Genomic DNA, 24,980 nt, shown 5'->3' with positions numbered 1-24,980 from the left:
CATTTCATAATGTTAACTTCCAGGAAGAAAAGGGCTGTAGTTTCTATTAGCTTGAAATCCCCATTGATGAGGTCACTGGTAGGCAGGTTTCTTACATGTCCACAGCCCACCTCTCTGACACACGGTAAAGGTGCCATCTTATAACAAACTTTTTCTTTAACCAGCTCAGTGGCCTTGTGGTTTGAAGGTCCGCCCTTAGAGTGGGAAGCCAGGGATTCAATCCCTGGCCAGGAAGACTATGAAAAAGACATCCAGTGCCTCCCTGCTCAGCATCGAGGGTTGGATTAAGGGGCAAGTCTCTGCCACATAATAGTGTCACATCCAGGGGGTCCACTCCACTAGCAGCAAAAGGCAGTCGGGATCAGGACTCGAACCCACCACACGCTGTCAGGCCACAATGGAGCTTAGATGTATGGACTGCAACGCCAGCAGTCCGGGCGAAATGTATGCCTGTCTTCTTGTACACATGCAGATCAGGCATTCAAATGCTAATGTTGTTTTCACCTGCCAGGTAGGATATGCATACAGTACTGTACTCTGCTTATGGCTACTGAAACCACCACCTGGCATTTAAACATGCTCTTCTGTTTATAATCTAAACACTGTGACACGTTTAAAAAGTGTTACAAATAAGGGTTTAGAAACCTAAACGCTTGGGTTTAGTGTGAAAGCGGGCCCCCATGGCGGTTTTAAAAACATTTCGTCTCTGATATAGATATATCGACTGAAATAAAAGTATAACCATAAAGTGTGGTGGCTAAACAGCGACACCAACTTTCAGAACGACGAGTGGCCCAGGAAATGATTCCCCATTCATTTCCCCCATAGGCTTTTCAAAAAGTATTAAAGACTTAGGATTTAGAAGCATTTTTTTTCTATAATGGTACAACACAATAAAAACATTTATAGATGTGGTTTAACCAGTTCAAGTCATTTCTGTCTGGCTACTAAAGCAGTTTCAACTGCACTACCACATTGTCCGGGACTGCGACGCTCTATAGGTTAAAACTAGAAATGCACTCTGTCGATCTGCCAACTTGCGCTTTGCACACAAGTTGGCCGCAGAGCGCACATTGGTGCCGTCGCACGAACAATCAGGGCTTGACTGATGACGTAACTATGTATGTTTATGTAACAACGATGGTTCCTGATTGGCCAAGGTAGTCACCGACATACGGAAACGGTGGTTCCCGATTGGCCGAGGTAGTCGCCGACATGTGCAGCCAAAAACAGTACTTGCGCTCTGCTCGCACAAGTGATAATACAAATACAATTTTGTTGAAAATAGCTGATCTACAAGCTCATCATGACACGTACAGTGAGATTGTAGATTGGATATTTTTGTCAAATTTTAAGTACAAAATAGGGCTTAAGTGGTTAATGTTAACGCTAAAATAGGCTACTGTTGCTAGGCATTATGGTCTGTGTAAAACACACTGAATACTTTGAAGCATCTCTGAGGCATAGTAGTCAACGGTTAGTGATCAAAGACCACCATCTGGTACAAACCGAGGAGCCAAACCAGAAGCCATTGAATGTCACAGCTGACTGATGGCCTGTCCACCACTAAGACATCAAACAGCCTCTCCCTCGTCTCGCATGGTCGGACCCAGTCATCTGACATCACCTCATCCATTGTCGAGGAGAGGGTCTGAATCAAAAGTCAGCATGCTCGGCTCTTCTCAGGCATGACTTTTTGGTCTAAGGGGGTCTGTGGTTGGTCAATTCATAAGATGTGTGTCACGCATTTAGATGTAGATCTATCTGACCTGAAACTGGCCAATCCCTGCAAACTGACACACGTGGAAGTGTGTCCGCTATATTAACTTCAGTGATGGAAAGTGCTTCATTTATAAATGATGAGGAACAACTGGAGCATCAGGTTTATGGTGATGCATTGAGAAGGCGGGTACTTCAAAAGGTTCAGGAGCATTATTGTCAACAGTGCTCCTAAGTGCCTCTGTGTTCATTGCCATCATATTGTAAATGACTCATATGATATAGGCCTACAGTTTTAACCCATTCTGACCTGAGATCAGATTCTAGAAATGTCTTCTACATTCTGACAGTTTTCTGAAAAAGCTATGTTTCTATGTCAGTCGTTCTTAGATTTTTCAAAAATAGCAGACCTACAAGCTTGTAGCGCGCCACTCGGCGGAGAGGTCTTGATATCGGAAGGTCGCTAGTTCGTATCCCCGGACCGGCACATTAAAATTACCACAGCTGAAGTGCCCTTGGACAAGGCATTGAACCCCTACCATGAAATGTTCTATGAGCAGGGCCTGGCTGTAAACAAGTTATTGAGCTTAGTCCAGTTACCCTGGGTAAACATAGTACCTTTCCTTTCCTTTTTGTAGATCTGCTATTTTTCAATAGCTAAAGCATAGCATAATGCTAACAACAAAAGGGGTTAATATGATGACCCCATGGTACATTGTTGGATAACAACACAGTCATGTGCTCACAAGCACTGTCACAGGCACACGTAGCCCTCTGCAGACCACAGCAGATGCAACACACCTGAGCGTTCACTGCCTGCAATCATTGCAATGTTCAAATATTTAAACTGTACAACCTATTATTGTACTTTTTTCAACTTCGAGAAATACGAGAATACATTTTTCAACATTCATGGTGATAAGTCAGTCAAGTGCTTTTATTGAGGCAATCGGCCTGGCAGCTGTAGAATAATAGTTATAATACAATACAGAAAAGAATATGTATCTGATGATACTAAACTCTATAGCTATAGGAACATTGGCTGGCCGGCTGGATCACCTTGTGGCAATAAAAAAATACATGTGTGGCTGTAGATATTTCTATACAGTACCACACATTTTGCTTAATGACTCAATGGAGGAGAAAGATCTGGATAGCATCCATATACGTACATGACCAAGTACGTTGATGTGTTGGTGTATGGGAAACGGAACAAGGTGGCAATGATCTCAGGTCACCAGGTTGGCCACTGGCACCTTACTACTACTCGTGTGTGTGTGTGTGTGGGGGGGGTCGGTCACTATTAACCATTTTCAAACTGGCATCCCTAAAACATAACGTCTTCACAGATCTGTGCAGATCTACAAGCTCACAATGCATTGTGATGTGTTGTATGAGCGAGCTATACACCATTGCACTACAGGGGAATAGAACCGCAAGTATAGAACTTATAGATTCTAACACTCTCATGGAGACATTTGAATCTAATATCCTCATATCACACACCTTTAGAGTGGAGGGGTTGAGCTGGTGCAGTGGAGAAAGCATCCAAATTGCCTAAAACACACAGTCTAGTTCTAAATCTGCCACTACTGTATGCCGATGGCATTTGGCACTATTAAGCCCAACACACACCGTCTGTGAAGCGGGTGCGCAGCGACGCAGCACAGGCGTTGCCGCGCGGCAACACCTGGAAAATAGAACAGTGGCGTATCAGAGCGTCAGGCGAGGCGTGAACGCGCGCCGGACGCCGCCGGTGTGGGATAGGTTCATTGAAAATAACTGTTTTGACGCGCGCCGTTCGCAGACGGTGTGTGTTGGGCTTGACTTTGACATTGACTGTACACCCAGGGGCTCTATACTAGGCCCCCTCCTGTTTTTCGGTAGCTTGGGCATCTGCTATTTTCACTTTCAAATCTTAGCTCCAGAATACGGATGCCAAGTTCAAGTAGCTAACCTGCTGGAGAGAGAGGAGATGGGGGCAGACTGACCTCCTGCTGGATAGAGAGGAGGGGGGGTGAGAAGGAAGTCCATCTTGTCCTTAATGTCGTCTTCATTCTCCTTCTCCCACTGAGCACCTGTCTGCCTCCACAGGTCAGCAGCCAGCAGTCTGCGGGAGAGACACCCAGACATCATCATTAGAGAGCTCCATCTCTTGAGAGAGACCACTTACTGTATGTTATTATCCCCGCCAGGAGGAGGGATTATGTTTTCACACCTGTGTGAGTCTGTCTGTCGTCTGTCCGTCCGTTATGGGCCAGAGATAATTGAACTTGTGAGATCCCTTTGGATAATCTAATCTTAAGCGAGTAAGTGCATGAGATATTATTAAGAAACAAAAGTAAGCAAATGTCTAATATCTATGTTATTATTGTTGGATATTGAATTATTGTGCTATGTGGGGCTAGACGTCCAAGTTGTGAGTCTTTAACACTTAAGCTCTACACCATTTTAGCTTTTAATGCAATTAAAGACATTGATTTGAAATAGTCCCTGGAGAAACGATTAATTTACGAACTAAACTGAGACATCAATGACTTCTTAAAAGGACCAATCAATTATGTTTAGCCAACAACATTGACTCAATTATCACAGATAGTGAAATCCCAAAGTAAAACCATTAATAACTGTAAAATGGTCTATGCCATTAACTGTAAAATGGTGTACATTTACTGCATGTACAATAAATACTAGACAATGACACCGGTATGGTCATTTAATTCATTAAGACCTGAGGTTGATTCTACAAATACCTTCTAAATCTGAATTATTCAGATTTAGAAGGTATTTGTGAGAAACAATGTTCAACAAGAATTGATCAATTATCAATCAATTATTAGCTGCCTTATTATATCTGCAGAATTGTGCTATGAAATAAAAGTATCTGAGTATTTGTGTGTGTGTGTGGAAACAACAATAGGATCTGTCCAGGTGACTCCACTGTAACTACAAAATGGAACCAAAGGACCCTTTTATAACAATAAACTCTGAGACTGTACAAATGGACTGTTATGGGTCCATGCAATTTAGGCATTTAGCAGACGCTCTTAATCCAGAGCGACTTACATTTAAGCAAGAACAAAGCATGGGAATACATCACATAAAAAGCATTTATCATGAAACATGCGTAAGCTAAGAAAGTAACAGTGGAATATTTATATAGTGAAACTATACATACACTATACATATAAACTATACATCTTTACTACTATGCTATATATGTGTACTATGGCGTGCTATGACTACATACAATACAATTACAGTGCTGTCTACATAACATGCTATAAGTCTGTATCAAATGCTATATAATCCAACAGAAATGCTATCTAAGGGTTTAGGGTAAGTGCTAAGGGCCATGATGGAGTCTGAAAAGGTGGGTTTTCAGGCTACGGCGGAAGATTGGGAGTGATGCTGCAGTTCTGACTGCAATGGGAAGTGCATTCCACAGTTTTGGAGCCAGAAGGGAGAAGAGTTTGGGACGTGTGGAGCGTTGTCCCGGCGTTTTTAGTGAGGGTACTTCCAGCTTCCCTGCGTTGGCTGATCTGAGTGCGCGGGAGGGTTTGTAGGGTTCAATCATACTTGTAAGATATGGGGGAGCCATACCTTTGGTTGCTTTGAATGCCAGCATCAGAGTTTTGTATTCTGTGCGGGCAGCGACCGGGAGCCAGTGGAGGGAGCGGAGCAGGGGGGAGACATGTGAGTATTTTGGCTGGTTGAAGACCAAGCGAGCTGCTGCATTTTGGATCAGCTGGAGAGGCTTAAGTGCACATGCTGGTAGGCCAGTAAGGAGGGAGTTACAGTAGTCGAGTTTTGATAAGACTGTTGTCTGGATTAGGAGCTGGGCTGATTCCTGGGTGAGGAACGGTCTAATTCGTCGTATGTTATAGAGTGTGAACCTACAGGATCGAGTGACAGCTGTGATGTGAGGTTTGAACGAGAGCTGACTGTCCAGGACAACACCAAGATTCCTGGCTGTTGGGACAGACGTTACCAGGGCGTTGTCTACGGAAATAGTTAGCTCCCGCATAGGGCAGGACTTAGCTGGGAAGAAGAGAAGCTCAGTCTTGTCTGGGTTCAGCTTGAGATGGTTGGAGGACATCCACTGTGAGATGTCAGCCAGGCATGCAGTGATGCGCTCTTCCACCTGAGTGGTAGAGGGGGGGAAGGATAGGAACAGTTGTGTGTCATCGGCGTAGCAGTGATAGGATATATTGTGGGCAGAGATGATAGTGCCAAGGGATTTAGTGTACAGTGAGAAAAGGAGGGGACCAAGTACAGATCCCTGTGGGACCCCAGTTTGGAGGGTTCGGGGGGATGATAACAGACCTTTCCAGGAAACCTGGTAGGTCCGGTCGGTGAGGTAGGAGGAGAACCACTTTAGTGCCGTTCCACCGATGCCTAGCTCCGCTAGGGTGTCTAGGAGCAGCTGGTGGTTCACTGTGTCAAATGCTGCTGATAGGTCTAGGAGAATCAGTACTGCAGAGTGGGAAGCAGCTTGGGCAGCATGTAGTGCTTCTGTGACTGCCAGCAGGGCAGTTTCTGTGGAGTGGGCCTTCTTGAATCCGGCACAGCTGTCGGTTGTAGTGTTGACATTGGCTTCATAATAAAATTCATAATAAAATCGCGGTAGTCTGCGTGAGGGTCCGTGGGTACACCGGGGGTCCCTGCGGGGGTCCGCGGTAGTCTGTGTGGGGGTTAATGGGTATCAGCGGGTGTGCGTGTGCTCTTAGCTGCGCTGCACTGGCAACATGGCGGCGACTCTCTGCTGCGCTATCTGGCGCTCTGATAAGCCCACACCGACAGCGCTTGCGGTCTTTGACTTAATTATTATTATGGTTCATGATGAAACTAGTGTCGGATGGTTTGACTACATGCCTGACCTGGTCATCAAATTATTGGCTTGGGAATGCGAGGGAAAAATTAAAAAAATCTCCATGAATTCCATGAAAGTGTGTAATTGAAAATAATTCCCTCCTTAATTGACGTAGATCTACATTCTACACCAATGGCGGACTAAGTGTTGAGAAGTAAAACCGTTGATGTCGTTTACCTTATTTCTGGGATCTCATCACTGACACTACTCAGCAGGAGGGGGACGAGTTTGTGAAAGTAGGAGTATCTGTCTCTCATGTGCAGCAGCCAATCACCAACCACCACTGTCACTGCTTTTCTCACCTGGACACCAGGGGGGAAAGAATCAAGACAAACATGTAGTACAATGTACAAGTATTGGGTCTTGAATCCTGACAGAGAAACATTGGTTTCATTTAGATTTTTCAGCTATTATAGCATTCATGAAAGCTCTCCAGCAATAATAATAATCCATACCTGTGGTGAGTCGTCAAACAATCTCTGCGCCAGGTGAGACAGCACATCATCCATGCTTTTCCCAGGGCCATGCTGAATCACAGTCCCGGTGGCTTCAATGACAGACACTCGCACTCGGGAGTGCTGATGGGCAACGGTTTGCATCAAGGGCTTAATCAGACTCTCAGCCTGCATGTGGAAATGCTCTGAGCAAAAGGCAAGTGTGCAGTACAGTTAGTGAAGCACAAGCTCAATGTCACTACTTTTTAAGCCACTACTACATGTTGAAACCAACAATAGCATTTAAAGGACCATCACCATACCAATCTAACTTTGAGCCATTAGCAGAAGTTGCCCCTGCCCCGTCTACAAAACTATGTGTGTGTACTGTACACACTACAGTATTTAAGTTTACCATTACTATTGAAGGTAATGTGTGATGCAGATGCATGAAGAAGGACACTACTTTCATTGCATCATTGTGGTCGGGTCAGCATGCAGTGACCAGTGACCACAATGATGCAATGAATGAAGTACCTTGCTGGAAGAAAGCTGTCCCTTGGGCACTGTGTGCTGGGTGAGCAACTTTCTTTGAAATGAGTGGAAGGGTGGTATGTACTTATTCTAGTATATATAATATACAGTATACAGTAACTCTATGAGCGGGGGCGGGCATCATTTCCCAAAGGTCTTCAGCCTAGTATAGTATATCCATTTTATCACCTTTGCTTAGATGGTCAGTAACATCATTATGACATCAGCCCAACATTGGCTGCATGGGTTATTATTGCATGGGTGAGAAAATGTGTTTTGATGGCAGTCTATGACGGCAATAATCACTAATGTCAGACTCAGCACTGTCTGGGACGTAAGGTTATGTCCATAATGGGGCATAATCCGGGTACGCAGACAGACAGATATAAAAAGTAAACGCATTTGATAGTAGTAAATAATATCAAGTTTAAAGCGTTACAAAGGAACAAGGACCTGGATGGCGGTGTTCAAGGATGAACACCTGCAAGGTTACAAATCATTGAGGAGGTCTAGAATAAATGTACTGAAACTTCTGAAGAAAAAACATCAGATAGATGATAACATTTCAACCAAATCTTCTCATTTCAGTTGAAGGAACAGTTCTCACCACACAAAGAAGGACCTTCTGACCTTTAAAGCTGTGTTTTGGTCAAACTTAAACAGGCTGGGTTACTACTATATGTTACTACTACAGTACTATAGAGTTATGTGATTAGATAATAGATGGTTGCTTGCCATAGTAGTGAGTGAGCTAGTGACTGAGGCAGAGCGTTTGCAGTAAAGGACTGTAAGCGTGCCTCGGGAACCATGGCAACGCATTTTAACAACAAATCCTGCTCAGTGCTGCTCACTTACCTGGTACGCACTTTCCAAAGTTCACAATGCATTTGCAACTTTCTCTTTTGACGTCTGGAAAAGGATCAATGGTTGTTCTCTGCAAGATCTTGATCATGTCGTCCAGATATGGAGCTAGATGCCTCCCACACACCTGCACAGTGAGAGTCAGAACCTCCATCAGGGACAAACGGAGCTCCTCTGCTGGCTCCACGACCTCCTCTCCTCCGAGCCGCAGGACCACGCAGGGAATAAAATACGGCAGCGATTCTTCCGGGCGAGGAACACACCGAATAAAGTCTCCCATCATCAGAATAGCAGTCTCCCTGCATCTCTCCATCGGGTCTGACAGGCACTTCAGCAGAGACTTGAGGAGAGAAGAGAAAACCTCTTGTAACACGCCACTAGAAAGACCCGCATCAATAGTTTCCCTTTTGATGGCTTCCAGCGACCTTTTCCGTGTTGTCTTGTTGTCTTCATTGAGACAATTTAAATGTCTAGCAAGACTTCTCAAAACTTCAGCAGAAGCACGTTTATCTTCAGCTGCTGTGGCCGCCATGTTTACGGTTGCTATGACTCCACGACAAAAACACACAACTTTACGGCAGCGCCTGATTCAAAGACCAAAACTTTATTGACCCTTCGGAGTTCGGCAATATATAATGTGAGGAAACACAACTTACACAAAGCAGTTTCATAACGGTGATTTTGTTTAAGTTGTGAAATATTTAGTTTAACCATTTCATAACCTGGAGTCTGGAGGTTTTACATTATGTGATCTAAATAGGCTAAAATAAACCCCATTTTGGACATCTAAAGACAAAATGAAAAATAGTTTCCCCCCCACAGTTGTAGCTCATCCCTGCGAGCATAAATAGGGACACACCTAATCCAAGATGCCAATTTGTTTTTTTAAAGATCCATATTATACTAAAATCCCACACCCATTATTCATACCCATTGTTCATTGTATGCAATTTGATTTCTCATACCTCAAATTGGACAATCGTGCAATAAATAAACGAACACAATCATAGATTCAAGCATTCAATAATAAATACCAGCTTTACAATTGTTTCTGGTTCAAAACTTTATTTTAAACTTTATTGACTCTTCAGGAAGTGATAAAACAACTGTATAACGGTGATTTAGCTTAATCCTGTGTAGTTTAGTCTTGTCCATAATCCATATCCTGTGGGGAGGGGAGGTTATTCTATAATGTGGGGGAAAAAAATACTGAAACATTTACGCTCCATTACTGTGTAAGCTCTACAGTTCTGCAGAGTTGAAACTGCTTCAGTGACATGAAGGCACACACACAAGCATTTTTACCCATTTTCACTAGGTGAATACATAAAACCGAAGCACAGCTGGCGTGTGTATTATATGATTATGATGTTGACAACAGAACAGTTGGTCAAAATAGGAGAAAACTATTAGGTGAGTTAATAACATTCCAGTCCACTTCCAATACAAAATAGCAGGCCTATCACACCTTTGTGACAACGCTTAACCAATCATTTTAAATAAACACTTTGTTGTTTATTGTACGCTTCTAGAAAAAGGTTCCACATATTATACCTCAAATAAGAGGACACATTCTCACCATGAATATGAATAATAAACGGGACAAAATCATAGATTCTAAACCTTTCATTGTACACGTCATCTTCCAGGACCACATTCCTGCAGAATTGCACTTGCATGCATGCATGAATGGTTTTCACGAGTTGGTGTGGAAATCTATGTATACATTGTGCTAGTGTTGTATCTGAATGGGAGGAGAGGGCATGAGGAGGGGGAATAAGTCTTGTTGGAAGTTTGGTCTATCCGTCACAGTCACATACATGTTCTTCTTCCTCCGTTGACTGTCAAGGCGAAGGCTTCACTGGTTGGATAGACAAGAGACTACCAAATTTGAAGTGCTGGATGACAGGGAACTTCTCCAAGCAGTCAGCTCTGTACATTCTGATCAGGCCCTGGTTGACTTTGGACCAGACGGGGACAGCACTGATGTTCCACAGCTGGTTCGAGTGCTCCGCAAAGGGCCCCGTCTTCATCTCATTGATGAACTTGATGCACTCCATAAACATGTAGTCTTGGTGATGCTCATTCACCGCCCGATCCTCCACAAAGTGCCGGGGCTCCAGCGTGGGGTGATCCACCAGCTGCGAGCTGCCCCATATGAAGGGCAAGAACTGGAAGTCATCCAGGCCCCACGCGCCCTGGCTCCCGGCGGGCTCCATCCTGTACGTCTTCTGCAGCTTCCGCGTCAACACCAGGTACCTTTCGAACACTCTGAAGACGATGGCCAGCCGGTCGTCCGCCCGGAGAGCTCCGACCTTGCAGAGGCAGCAGAGGAAGGCGGCGAACGCGGCTTCGTGGCCCGTCCCGTAGTCTATCCTGGTGGGGTTCCCCACAGACTCCTTCAGATACTCCGCTACCTCCTGGGCCGCGGCGCGCACCTCCGCGGGAAGCACCGCGGCCACCAGCGACTCCGCCTCCTCGTCCAGCTTGGCGTACCACGTCCTGAAGGCCTTGTTCCCGAAGCGGGACGGCTGGTCCACGGGAGGGGTCTCGTCGATCCAGCGGTCCAGCGTCCCCAGCATGGTCAGCAGTCTCTCCACCGTCTCGGACACCTCGTAGTCGCACGTCATCTTCTTCCTCTTCACGCCTTCATTCAGCGTCAGGATGAAGCCCATGTAGTCCGCGTACGCCTGGGACCGCCTCCACTTCCCCATGTCGGGGACGGTGGTGATCTCCTTCTTCGGCACCGTGAAGTGGAACTGTCCGGCGGCGGAGGTGTTTGGTGGGGCTGTTTCTGCTGCTGCTGCTGCTGCTGCTGTCTGGTGCTCATGTTCCGCCATGTTTGTTTGGGAGCGTTCAGCTAATCAGAGCAGAGCCCAAACAAGACATGACACACAGACGTAACGCCGACGTCACCAGAGCCGACCTAACACAAGAGGCAGACGCAGATCACATAGCCCGGAGGGACGGCCGCGCTGTGATTGGGTAGTTAGTTGTCAAAGCAACCGCTCTTGGACCTCTTTGTAGGTTAATAAGAGCCTGGGAACAGAGCTACAATCATTCAGTACAGTGATGCCAGTCAGCCAGCTAGCTAGTTCATATACGATAGATGCAAACAATAATAGTTAAAACAGTTTCATTGACGTCTGTTTAGACAAAATATTGTTTTGTCTGGTCTGTATCTTCTTCCCCCAAACCTAGTTTCTATTTAACTACAAAACCTTACAGACCGTGTAAAAAAACACAACAAATAGTAAGTAACAAAACATCTGGGCTACGTTATCTTTTATATAGGTATCCTCTCTCATCATCGGTTGCCTGACAACCAACTAGCCAATCACAGCGTGGCCAGCCCTCTCCGGTGATGGGATCTCGACTCAAGCCAGCTGCAGCAGCAGCATCCCAGCATTCAGCTTCATCCCACTCCCACTGTGTTTTCTCAGCATCCTCCCAAACATAACGGTAAGAGCGACAGAGTACGACACAGAGGCCGTGTTTTGATGACAGCCTCCTTTATGTAAAACAGTAACTTAATAAGACATGGTGGCAAAACGTTGAACTGTGCACAGTGTGCAGCCATTGTGATTTATTGTCGTGATTCGATTGTCACTGCAGCAAGATGTGCTAGCTGCGTTAGCTTAGCTACTGTACTGTTATCTATTGGCTACAGGAACAGGTGCGCTGTTTTCTCGCGCGCATGCACACGCGCGCCGTACACACACACACACACACACACACACACACACACACACACACACACACACACACACACACACACACACACACACACACACACACGCACACACAGTTCATATTTGTATACCTTGTGTTATTTCCTGTTCATAAGACAGGTCTTTAAAGAGGTAAAGGTGTGTCAAAGTAGTTTTGGTTCCTACCTATCTTACTTGTTCAGTAATCTCTACTGTGTTATTTGACTAACTGAGCTCAAACCTATTATTGGAGCCATAAACCGGAGAGATGTTTTAAATGTGTGCTATTACAATATAGTTACTCTCTTGTAGGCCTAAATGTGCTTTTTTTCCCACTTGCATTGTTCCTGCACAGGTCTTCAGTAGTGTTGACAGCTAGTTTCATAGCATTGTTCCAGTGTATTAACTTAATTGTCCATTTACATCACCACAGACACATGCTCCATGCATACATCTTGAATGCTAGCTGCTCAGGGAGATGCAGAGTGTATACTCATTTCACACCATCCGTCAAAGAGACACAAACAAACAACCACCAGGGGCTTAAATGTTCACTGTTGTCCTTCCTCTCATTCTCCCTCCCTCTAATCGCCACTACTCTCTCTATTCCCACTCTATCTACTCCCCTCTCATCCAACACCCCTCTTGTTTTGCCCCTCCTATACCCCCGCACAGATAAAAAGATAATGGCCACTTCCTCCTCCTCCTCCAATCTGGAAGAAGACGAGAGTTTGAAGGGCTGCGAGGTCTTCGTGCAGAAGCACAACATTCAGCAGATCCTGAAAGAGTGCATTGTCAACCTCTGCATCGCCAAGCCTGAGCGTCCTATGAAGTTCCTGAGGGAGCACTTTGAAAAGCTGGAGAAGGTCAGTGAGAACCTTTCTGTCTCTTACCGCTCTATTAGTTTGACGCCAACGTCGGTAATATTATACGCTATAAGCATTGTGGAGAGATGGATGCAGGTGATGTGAGGGAGGTTGTTTCCTGTGCTCGGGAGAGAAATCGTGGTCATTCCATTAAGCACACCTCGACCTTGGTGACCTCGGTGTGTTGATGCGTTGCATGCTGCTCACCGCGCTGAGCCTGCCACGGTCACATTTGTCAGAGCGCATGTTGGTCTCCATGGCCATCTCCATGAATCACAACGCCACTAACACAGCATGAATGAAAGGGACTGTTATATGAACGATGCTTTGATAGGCAGCCGGATGCTGACTAAGATACGTGGGGGCATAGAAGAAGCAGTGCTGTGTGTGTGTGTGTGTGTGTGTGTGTGTGTGTGTGTGTGTGTGTGTGTGTGTGTGTGTGTGTGTGTGTGTGTGTGTGTGTGTGCGCGTGCGTGCGTGCGTGTGTGTGACTGTGTGTGTGTGCATAACACCCCTTTGTCTGTTAGTTAAATTGTATCCATTTAGCTGATGTTCATATCTGCTTCATATGAGTAAAGTGCTGCACTGGTGAGAAGGCTTTCATTTTCCCATTGTATAATATAGCAGAATCCATTAGGGAACACGAGGAACACCCAGAAAGACAGATAGAGCTATTGTCCCATTCACAGGCTCGGAGAGGGAAGCGTTGTTTGCGTACCTCCATCACTTTCTCTGTCTGGGCATGGAGAAACAAACTACCAGCAGATCAGTCGATGGCCTCAGCGCCTGCTGTCAGTTATTATACAGAATCAGGATGGCATGAATGCATGGTGAAACAAATTTGCAGAATGAGAAAACAATGAACCCCCTAAACTTAGTAAACTCACATGAGTTCAGTTGGATCTTTACTTCTTCCAACTCTCCAGCAACAGCAGCAGAAGCAGCAGCAACAGCACATTGCCTGCAGTCGTTAACAACGTGACTGCACATTGCCACTGTACTGTGTGTGTGTGTGTGTGTGTGTGTGACTCTGACTGTTACATCAGTGGTTCTCAATCATTTTTATGTTAAGGACCCCCAAGTTGATGTATTAGGCTGTGTGAACGCCTATCTGAAGAGGTGTTGAGGTTGAGGTCATGGACCCTCACAATACAACAATCTGTCTGTTATATTGTCATAATGCTGATGTCATAGACTCCCCAATGGAGATCCCTGATGTCATCAAACTGATGTCATAGTATTGACCTCATAGACTGGCCCCCAAGTATGTCGGATAATGGGCAATTTTCTATACTTTGACAACTGGTACAACATTGGGGTAGGCGATATACAATTAGCCTTTTCAGAGTCTGCTCAAGAGGGGCGCTACAACGCAAGCGTAAAAAATAAGCTAAACAGTATCCAGGTCCAGAGTCGCGGGCGTGTGCACGAAACGAGCATGCGCACAACAAATTCACGGGACCGCGCTCACGTAAATACGCTTGCGTTGTCGCATGCCGCGACTGCTCCCCAGTGCCCCGCGCAAAAACGCAGGTCTCATTGAAAATGAACTATAGGCACGTTATGTCGCTTCAAGTTTGAAAGGCCCTTTATTCTGGGCATGTCATACCAGGCAACATGTGGTACAAATTGGCAAACATTTGACGAAAATAGCCAATCTGCAAGCTGGTGTAGACTGTAGAGGGAATAAAGGATGGTATATAGACACTGGTCAGTAAATTGTTTTAATCCCAATTCTCTAAAAATAGTGAAAAAGCTGATCTACTAGCTCACATAGCACGTTATGAGTTTGTGCTGTAGTGTAGATCAGCCATTTACTTTCACTTTTATTTCATTTTTTTATGTTTTATTTTTTTCCACCATTGAATCCTTTACAGTTTTCTATGTTGTCCGGCCCCCGGTGTAGAGTATGAATGCCCTTCTCGGTTTAATATTTATCTGTATGGTTTGCCATCCACTGTTTAGCAATTATATGTTACAACTTTACACTTTCTTGTTGCGAAATTGTCTGTGACACTGGAGAATCCCCCCAAGTAAATTCAATGGTGTTGTAGCAACACCATCAGATGAATAAATTATAGCATTACTATATATAAATAATATAGCCTATTAGTATTGCATTGATTTCTGTTGTTGTCAGCTCGACTCTTTGTGGCATGATCGTTCAAAAATGTAGTTATTTCCAACACTACAACACTAAGTTTTCAGCATTGTAAGCGTAATATTGTTAAATCCTTACACAGAGATTAAAACAAACAGAACAACGCTGTGTTATTCCTATGAAGTGATTTCTTTCTGACAGTGCCTCTCCCTTGGTGAAGTCAGTGACAGTGAAAATAAAATTATTAAACGCAGATAATTATGATGTTGTCATTCTGGAATGTAACTGCATAGAAAAGCTTTATTCTTATAAGCAAAATAAAGAGAGAATTCTATTTTCACTTTCACTATTTTTACTTTTTCGAACCGTACCGAAACACAACCGTGGCCCAAAAAACGGTTGGAACTGAACCAGTTAAAGGACAACTTTATTTTTTTTTAACCAAGGTTCATGTTTTAGGTTCTTATTAGAGAAAGTAAAATATTTTTAATTTGCTGCTTTCTAGCTACAGGGTGTGGGGTGGGGGCATTCGAACATGGGGCTAAATATGTATATATATATTTTTTATAGCGATTTATTTATTTATTAATACTATAGTCCGACTAAACCCCACCACAAATTACATCTGGCCACAAACTGACATGGCAGCCCGCTATAGTACATTCAGTAGATCCTGTGATCTTTTGTGGCCAGATGTAATATTCTGGGGTCTAGTAGGACTAATAAATATACTATAAAAAATTTTTTAAACAAAAATGCATATTTAGCCCCATGTTCGAATGCCCCCATCCCCTGTAAAAGATAAAATAAACTCGCTAAAACGAAATAATGCAGAAAATGAAAGAAAATGTACACTCATCTTTTACTTTCTCTAATAACAACCTAAAACTAAAGTTGTCCTTTAACTGAACCGTTGCATCCCTACGAGTTGGCTGGCAAGTAAAGTTTCCCAGGGTTTAGTGAGCTTTTTTGGCTCACACAGGGCTTTGACCAGATAGCTACAGTATAGGTTATTCATGAGCAGGTCATGAGTTAAAAAAAACAAACAATGGGCCATAATCTAATATTAATCATCTAAGTGCACCACTGATGTTTATGTGTGCGTAGCTGCGGTTTAGACTGGTGTTTGCCCATGGGGGACCGTAGGTCCAGGAAAGAGGCCCTGTATCAGAAGATGTGATTGTGAAGGAAGTTCAGACAACAGATACAGTGGGGGCTTCGCTTCACAAGGAGCAGGCCCCGAGGAGAGTGGCCATCTTCACTGCTGTGTGTGTGTGTGTGTGTGTGTGTGACTGTGTGTGTGTGTGTGTGTGTGTGTGTGTGTGTGTGTGTGTGTGTGTGTGTGTGTGTGTGTCAGCTGATGTTTTTAACATGATAACTGACGATTTCTTTGTCTTGTGTTCTTTCTTGTCATCTCAAGTTTCGTTGATATACAGTCACTCAAGAAACAAGATTAGTGCTGCAACATGAGCCTTACATACAGCATATGTCGTGTTCTGAATGTTACTTTCACTTTCTTTATCTGAATTATCAATTCAGCCAGGCATTCACAAAGGTTGTCACAGTGATGTGTCTGTTAGGCCTATACAGGTGGTTTTACTTACAGTATACATGCTTAGATCCAAGGTTAGGCTGTTTTGTGTATAGCCTGCACTTGTTTTCGTCCTATACCTACCAATGCTATCTGTAGCAGCAGTAGCCCTCGACAGGGCCTCTGTTGTCAAGGAGACAAGAGTATAAAAGTGAGCATCGTGTAGCTACGTAGCAGAGCCGGCGTCGCCGTCTGTGGGGAATGAAATGCTGCAGAGTCAGAGAGTGAGCATGAATGCTAATGGTCGTTGGTCTGGTCGGACGTGATATATACCCGGCTATGGCGTACAGTTCCTGTCCAGAGATGTACAACGCTGTACTAATATATTGACATGGGGGTGCAACAACACTAATCGATTACAGAAAATAATTGTTCATACAATAATCCATTAATAATCTAATATGCGAAAGGTCTTTAAAAAGAATAATGAGAATAGCCAATATACAAGTCAAGATCTGTGACTTCAACCCTATGCTTCAACCTCAACCAGAGAGTGCCGTGCCTGACGTTGAGTCAGTTGGATGGGCGCTTGTCCAGTAACACCCGGTCCGACCGATACACCCATAGGCCTATAGCTCATCAATACGACGTCATAGTCTGGCCTAGACTCCATATTTGGGCATGCCTGACACAGAACATCATAAATGGGCATAAAAGCGACAGATACAGATATCTACAATTCTACATGAGCAAAAAATAGACAGGCAGACAGGGTATGCATTTTCAACTTGCATTGTTTTCGACATGCATCGTTCCCGGTCTGATATTGTTAAAGATAGAAGACAATTTCAACAGCAGGGATGGAGGGGCTTTTGGCTATTCATGCCATGGCCGGTGTTTTGTGTTTTGTTGAGCAAATGTATGTGTGTTTTTATTTATTTATGCAGGGGTAGAGCCAGGTACGCATTTGATAACATCTGCTGTTCCCGGAGGGAGGGAGGGAGGGAGGGAGGGAGGGAGGGAGGGAGGGAGAGAGAGAGAGAGAGAGAGAGAGAGAGAGAGAGAGAGAGAGAGAGCTCCTATCAGCCTGGTTTTTGGGGGATATTTCAAAAGTTATTGTTCCTGTGTGTGGGGAGGAAGGGCTTGCTTTAGGCCTGTCACAAAGATGCAAAATTATATATCTGAGTGTGTGTGTGTGTGTGTGTGTGTGTGTGTGTGTGTGTGTGTGTGTGTGTGTGTGTGTGTGTGTGCGTGTGTGCGTGCGTGCGTGCACATGTGTATGAGATGAACTATTCAGGCAACCTGGAGACTGAGAGCAATCTCAGTCATTTTAAGGGGCTTATTGGGTCCATTTTTTCATTCACAACTCTTGAGGCACATATTTGGGTCATCATTTTTTATATATTTTTTATGTTTAGGATTTATCCCTAATCCTAGTAGAGCAACAGTCCACTGCCACGTAATCTGGACGTCATCATGTTTTTTGTCCCTCTCCCTTAATATCCGTCGGCCGGTACCTAATGCAATATGTCAGTTTAAAGTTTCTAGAGAGTGGGTTGCCTTGGATATTTTTGGTTTTTTAAGGGCATTGAATTGTGTCACAGTTGTGTATGTGTGTGCGTGTGCGCACACGCGTGCGTGCATTTATGTTTGTGTGACTTGTCTATACCAGAACGAAAGATACAGTTGAACCCGCCTCCCACAGGACAAGAGACATGACAACAGCAAAGCAAAACAGCGAGGTTTGGAAACAGACATTTCTGATCACTTTCCCCCATCCTCATTCTGTTCCTCATGTTTGTGTTTGTCCATGGCATGACCCCCCCCCCTCCATCCATTCCCCTTGTTGGTCTCTGTCAGCCCATCAGAAGCGGTAACCTAGGCAACAGCAGGCGGCAGGTAGACTCTGGGCTGTGCTCAATGAGGGCCTTTATTCAACCACTTTTCTTTTGTGCTGTTCTTCTTTCTCAGCTCTCGTATAGCTCGCCGCAAACCTTTTTTCTCCCTCTTCATTTTCCCTCATGCCAGTTAGATCATCTGGGTATTCTGTTCCTCTCCTCTCCTCTGCCAACCCTAACCTCCTTTCATATCTGTGCAGCGCTGACAAGCCTATCTCGGCAATCTCCCCCCCCCCCCCCTTGTCTCTTTGTCTGTCGCTGGCTCACCCATGTGCTCTCACTCTTTTTTGCGCTCTGTCTTTGTTTGTCTGTCTTTGTACATGAATGAATGAAATTAATAAAAGTTAGGTGGAAAACGATCATGCGTATACAAGTTCACACATTATACTGTACATATACAGTGTAGAAGAGAGCGAGGGATAGAAATCATCAGAACGCGCATGCACGCACAACAGTCAATTGCAATTTAATTCTTTATCATGTTAGCTCTGATATAATCTATATGCTGATTCTGGCCTAATGTTCTATTACTCCAACACAAAAGTCTTTATTTCAGGCACTCTTTCAATTTCAACATCAGTTATCATGTGATTGCTTTTTGACTTGAGTTTGTTAAACTATTACGACATTTTTCAAATTAGGTAACTTAAACACAAACACACAGACACACACAATTTGAAATATATGTTATAAATGATAACGAGAATGAGAACATGGTAAATGCTCTCATTACGCTTTACCATGTTTTAAACATTTTCTTAATACATTCCATGTGTGTTTGGTCCCCATAGCTTATGCTGTGAATGAAGAAAATAACAGGCGTCTCCCTCCCTCTCATCTCATCCCTTTTCTGCTTATTCATGCACACACAGTCATTATGTGCCTTTGATCATAACAATAAAAATAGTACACTTCAGTTCTGTGGCAAATTAGTCTGTTTCAATATTATGACAAGGCGACAGTATCTTCTTCTACAGGCGTGTCCTAATTGCAGGCATGCCTGTTATTGTAGCTTTTGGATTTGATAGAGGGCATTTGCAGCATGGCTACATCCTATAATTAAACAAATGCAAGCCCTGCCTTCACCTTTTCTATATTTCGCGATTGCCATCTCCTGTTTGAACTTAATCAACATTGTATGGGCAGTCTTGGAATTATATTTAAAATGAGTTGAGAAGTTTGTAGATTGGCTATTTCTTGCTATTCATCATTTGAAAAAGTATATAGGACTTAAAGGGACAGGACATCCAAAATCACTTTTTCTTAGATTTTAACAACAATAATTGTGTCCTTTGTCATGTACAATTCTCCCTGGTTTCCTCTTTATGTATAGCTATTTCTGTGTATTTCCCGGTTTCTGGGTAGTATATAAGTATTTGGCACTACTCAATGTGTTCAACTTCTCTATGATTTGATTCATAAAAAAGTAATAGATAGGTAATTGCTGAGGTAATGGATAGTTGCATATTCCAAAGCACTTCCTGCTGGGTGTAATGGAAGGGCTCTGCGAAGCTCCCACTCACACACAGTAGCTCTGCAAGAGCTCCCTGCGGCCTCCTTATGGTCAGACAAGTAGCTGTAGATGACTCCTCAGAGAGGAGGTCTGAAGTGGATGTCAATGCAGTCGTATAGCCTCTCCCCGTTGGGATCAGAGCTGTGTAAATGCTCTGACTCTGTCCGCCGTGGTTTGGCTGGGTTTCAGAAGCGAGTTACAGAACAACGCATGGTCTCGTATAGGGAGACAGGCTTGGTGAAGGGCCAGTTCAGTTCAGTTCCAGGTCATGCCTGCCATCTCTAGCCTGAAAGTACCCGAGCTTTTCTTGGCATAGAGGTGGCGGATCAAACTAGTGCTGGAAACTGACGCTGGCTCCCTATTGGTTCACCCCCCCACCCCCTGTCCACGAGGCCATGCCATCTTAGACAGGCAAATGCGATCGACACACTGTTCACCCTCACACAGACGCATGCGCATCGACACACTGTTCACCCTCACACATGCGCATCACCATCTGATCACCCTTTTCGCCCTCACACAGACACATGCGCATCACCATCTGATCACCCTGTTCACCCTCACACAGACGCATGCGCATCACCATCTGGTCACCCTGTTCGCCCTCACACAGACGCATGCGCATCACCATCTGATCAGTCATACCTTTTCTCGGGAGTTGGGTAACAACCAGCCATGGCATAATTAGACACAAGCCGAGTCCCTCCATCCCAGCTGTTGAAACTGTGTGTGTGTGTGTGTGTGTGTGTGTGTGTGTATGTGTGTGTGTGTGCGTGTGTGTGTGTGTGTGTGTGTGTGTGTGTGTGTGTGTGTGTGTGTGTGTGTGTGTGTGTGTTTGCGCGCGCACGTGCGTTCGTGCATGTGAGCGTCAGCGTACCTCTGACTCTGCAGGTGTGCCTCAGTCCTCAGCCCTTATATAAGAGCCCCCAAATAGACTGTCTCTGCCTCTCTCTGTTTCTTTCTCCTCTTGGGTGTGTGTTATTGCAAGCACTATTTGAAAATACCGATCTACGTCGACACGTTGTGAGCTTGTAGATATAGCAATTTGAACTATTACTGTACAATAATAATAATCAAAACAGTAAAAAAAAAAAAAAAGAGAGAAGGAAAAGAGGTTTAGAGATAAGTGATAAGGCACCGGCAAAAATCTGGCCTTGGGTGTCATCCTGACCTAGATGTTCTGTCCTCTCTAGGGGTGGCCGTATTCAGTTTTGTTCATGCAACTAAACAGTCCCAAAAAGTAAAAGTTAAAAACATTGCAGGGGGGCTGGAAGGAGCCGCAATGCAGATGTCACATCACAGGCCGGCTATCCTACTGGCGGAAATTCACTTTATTTAGAATGTGTTCCATGTGTCTTGAGTCGTATTTTGTTTCCTGCTAAATGTATAGGTTTTACAGCGCTAAATTACTGAACATTATAACAAAATACAGTCTAACAAATGAGGCATTCCATTTACTGTCCTTTTTTACAGATATTTTTTGGGGCTTTTTCTGCCTTTATTGGAGTGGGGAGAGAGATGGGGGGGGTTGACGCGCGGCAAAGGTCGTTGGGATCGGGAGTCGAACCCGCGACACGCGGTCAGGCTGTTTTAGCAGCTTAGGTGCCGGACCGCTACAATAGCCACCGGGTCATCTATGAGTCATAGATCTATGAGTCATAGATGACCCCTTTCATCCATTATGAACTCTTATGAAGTCTTGATGATGCTAAGACTATGGAGAGACTTAGTAGCATTAGACTTTTAATGCTTAGACTCGTGATGCTTTACTCCTCCCAGAAAGGATCCAACTTCAGAATCCTTCCCTTCAGGCAGAATACCTCCCTAGTGAATCAGAATCCTTCCCTTCAGGCAGAATACCTCCCTAGTGAATCAGAATCCTTCCCTTCAGGCAGAATACCTCCCTAGTGAATCAGAATCCTTCCCTTCAGGCAGAATACCTCCCTAGTGAATCAGAATCCTTCCCTTCAGGCAGAATACCTCCCTAGTGAATCAGAATCCTTCCCTTCAGGCAGAATACCTCCCTAGTGAATCAGAATCCTTCCCTTCAGGCAGAATACCTCCCTAGTGAATCAGAATCCTTCCCTTCAGGCAGAATACCTCCCTAGTGAATCAGAATCCTTCCCTTCAGGCAGAATACCTCCCTAGTGAATCAGAATCCTTCCCTTCAGGCAGAATACCTCCCTAGTGAATCAGAATCCTTCCCTTCAGGCAGAATACCTCCCTATAGTGAATCAGAATCCTTCCCTTCAGGCAGAATAGCTCCCTATAACAGAATCCTTCCCTTCACGCAGAATAGCTCCCTTAGTGAATCAGAATCCTTCCCTTCAGGCAGAATAGCTCCCTAGTGAATCAGACTCCTTCCCTCGCACGGCATGCACACTCTCCCACTGCACTACAGTTTGCACCCTACCCTACACAGTAATAAGTATAGGAACCATGACTTTGAGACGGCAGAGTCTGGGAACTAGCTTCAACGGAGGACAATGTCCGTCCAGGCGTCCACTGTATCTCTGATTGTCATTGTATGACGTGATGATATTTTATGAGGGTAATGAACACCATTGCTATTTTCGAATGCCCTGATGGGATACAGTATTACTGCCCCAAGCCTCCTCTCCTCTCGTCCCACAGGCTTCCCATTTCACCTCTATCTATCCGTCTCTCTCTTCGCTGTCCTCACCTCACCTCTGCACTCCCCCGTTAGTCAGGGAATATTATCAGTATAATCTGTATAATCTGGGATATAAACAGGCTTGAAAGGTTCACAAGGTTCACTCTCTAACATTTCATCTATAGTAGCTACATGTTTAAGCATTTATTTCATATTTACATGTCGATTTCAGCTCTGACACTTATTTCAGACATGCTCTAGTATGTGAAGAGTCTGCCTGTGCTATTAACTCATTTAAAAAATAAATAAAAATAAAAACATTTTTCTCCTCTGGTGAAAAGATGGAATTTGCACAATGGCAGTCTCTCAGTAAAATCTGGTCACATATGGCAAAATGTTCTAAATTTCATTATGCTTTAAATAGCATGTGACGTGTCAAACTAAGTGGTTTTCATCATTCTGAATCCATTCCAAGCATTCGTTTTGCACCAAAAACACTCCTTAATTGGGTTAAAAACGGCCATAAACACGTGATGAAGTCAAATGTGCTGACCTCATCACATTTGTGATGACGGCTATGGCCATTTTTAGCCCAAGGAGTGTTTTTTGTGCAAAACTAATGCTTGGAATGGATTCAGAATGATTAAAACCCCCTAGTTTGACACGTCACATGATACTATAATGTATGATAAGTATAATGAAATGTAGAACATTTTGCCTTATAATGGTTGTATGGTACCCCAACTTTCAGCAGCTGTCAAAAATCCCCCTAGGGTGCATGGTTGAATATAAACCAATGTGGGATATGTTAGTAGACACCTTTACAAACACATTGGTGAAGAAAATTCTTTGTAAGAAATATAGTTTTTATATTAATATCCCCTGACTGTTTCCTCCACTCTTTCACTACTGCCCTTTCTATCGCTCTCCCTCCATCCATCTCCATCTACCCTTCCTCTGTGCCCCCCTCCTCCCTCTCCACTTCCTTCTTTCACATGTTTCATCTCTCTCTCTTTCCCTGTGATCTCTCTCTGTTTCCATTCCCGACCCTCGTTCCTTCTACACCCCCCTGCCTTCGACCTCTCCTTCACCGCTTTAGAAGTCTCTCTTTCCTCTCTCTGTCTTTCTTTTGCTCCATCCCAAACCATCCTTCATCTACAAAGCACATCCTCATCCACACACAGCACCCAAATGCAAGGGTCCTTTTGTATAATTTCTCCCTAGACGGTGATATGCCTAATTTATACTGCCCTGCTGAAAAGTGCCGATCTAGAAGCTTGTGAGCTTGTGAGCTTGTTTGCGCGTTTGTGTGTGTGTGTGTGTGTGTGTGTGTGTGTGTGTGTGTTTGTGTTTGGGTGCGTGCGTGCGTACAGTACACGTGTCACGTGTGTTTACTAGTTTGTACGCATCCAGACACAGAAGGTAAAATAAACTTCAGTGTAGGCAAGGTAAATAGTAGCAAACTAAATAGTCTTTGGAAAACCTTTCTGTGTGTAGATAGAGTGGAAAATCTTCGCCTTTTACCTCTTCATTACTGAGCTCTGAACGTTCCCGATCTCAATAAAAACACGTTTATTTAGAGAAACTTTGACTAAACAATGGCTGAATATGAATATTATTGCCGTATAAAACTTGCTTCTATGTAGGCCGGCATTGCATTTATTATGTATTAGTGTGACTGTAGGTCTAGTTTTCCCTGCGTCATTCACAGCAGATGTAGTCTCCCTCGGCAGACTCGTTGACACGCACACATTTCTAATTCAGTCTAATGGTCTGTTTTTCAGAAGCTCTGAAAGTGAGTAATAGAGGAGTACCGCCTCCCCATCCCTTCCATTACGTAAATAACTCCTAGGCCTATACTTGAAACCAATTCAGATAGATGGATACCTTGTATTGATCCCGTGGTGGGATATATATCAGTCTCCCCGAGGCAGCACAGCAGTTAGAGTTACAAAGGTACAGATGAGATAAAAGGTAAGAAATAACAATAAGAAGCACCATCAATAATGAACAACCTACAACTGTCCTGCACTATGCCGCCCAAAACAATGCACAAACCGTGCAAACAAGTACAATCAGTCTTGCGGCTTAGCAGAACTGGAAATTAAAAAAAAAAATATTTTTTAAAGATATTTTCTGATATATTTAGATCAGCCTGTATTGAACTTTGGTGAGGTGGAATTACAGACTCAGTAGCATTCAAATAGTGTGGAAGAGTTGCCTGGCCTAAGATACTAGAGCAAAAATCAAACGCCAGTCTCTTGCGTGTGTATGGGTGTGTGTGTGTGGGTGGGTGTGTGTGTGTGGGTGGGTGTGTGTGTCTGAA

The 24,980-nt window shown here is 44.2% G+C and overlaps 3 protein-coding genes across 3 annotated transcripts in view; 1 reads left to right on the top strand and 2 right to left on the bottom strand.

Annotated features, from left to right (window-relative positions):
- dnaaf5 (dynein axonemal assembly factor 5) overlaps positions 1–8,953 on the bottom strand; it is a gene marked incomplete at its 5' end in the record, with an annotated part of 48,682 nt that extends 39,729 nt beyond the window's left edge. The window contains 4 exons of the mRNA XM_083779713.1: positions 3,711–3,829; positions 6,770–6,894; positions 7,048–7,232; positions 8,416–8,953. Coding sequence (XP_083635839.1) covers positions 3,711–3,829; positions 6,770–6,894; positions 7,048–7,232; positions 8,416–8,953 — 967 coding nt within the window. The remainder of the gene's footprint in view (positions 1–3,710; positions 3,830–6,769; positions 6,895–7,047; positions 7,233–8,415) is intronic.
- A 76-nt stretch (positions 8,954–9,029) lies between these two features.
- Positions 9,030–11,289, bottom strand: ptpa (protein phosphatase 2 phosphatase activator). The gene is made up of 2 exons (XM_083779923.1): positions 9,715–11,289; positions 9,030–9,630 (listed from the first exon to the last, which is right to left on the bottom strand). The coding sequence occupies exon 1, from the start codon at positions 11,259–11,261 to the stop codon at positions 10,266–10,268; it is 996 nt and encodes a 331-aa protein (XP_083636049.1). The 5' UTR covers positions 11,262–11,289; the 3' UTR covers positions 9,030–9,630; positions 9,715–10,265.
- Positions 11,290–11,837: 548 nt separating this feature from the next.
- Positions 11,838–24,980, top strand: part of prkar1b (protein kinase, cAMP-dependent, regulatory, type I, beta) — a 118,546-nt gene continuing 105,403 nt past the window's right edge. The window contains exons 1-2 of the mRNA XM_083779384.1: positions 11,838–11,883; positions 12,807–12,997. Of these exons, the coding sequence (XP_083635510.1) occupies positions 12,818–12,997 (180 nt within the window). The 5' untranslated portion in view covers positions 11,838–11,883; positions 12,807–12,817. The remainder of the gene's footprint in view (positions 11,884–12,806; positions 12,998–24,980) is intronic.

Source organism: Protomyctophum parallelum (assembly GCF_964188405.1).
Source record: "Protomyctophum parallelum genome assembly, chromosome: 13".
In the NCBI taxonomy this organism is placed as follows: domain Eukaryota; kingdom Metazoa; phylum Chordata; class Actinopteri; order Myctophiformes; family Myctophidae; genus Protomyctophum; species Protomyctophum parallelum.
Note: the sequence above shows the minus strand (reverse complement) of the source record. Positions and strands in the feature narration are given on the sequence as shown.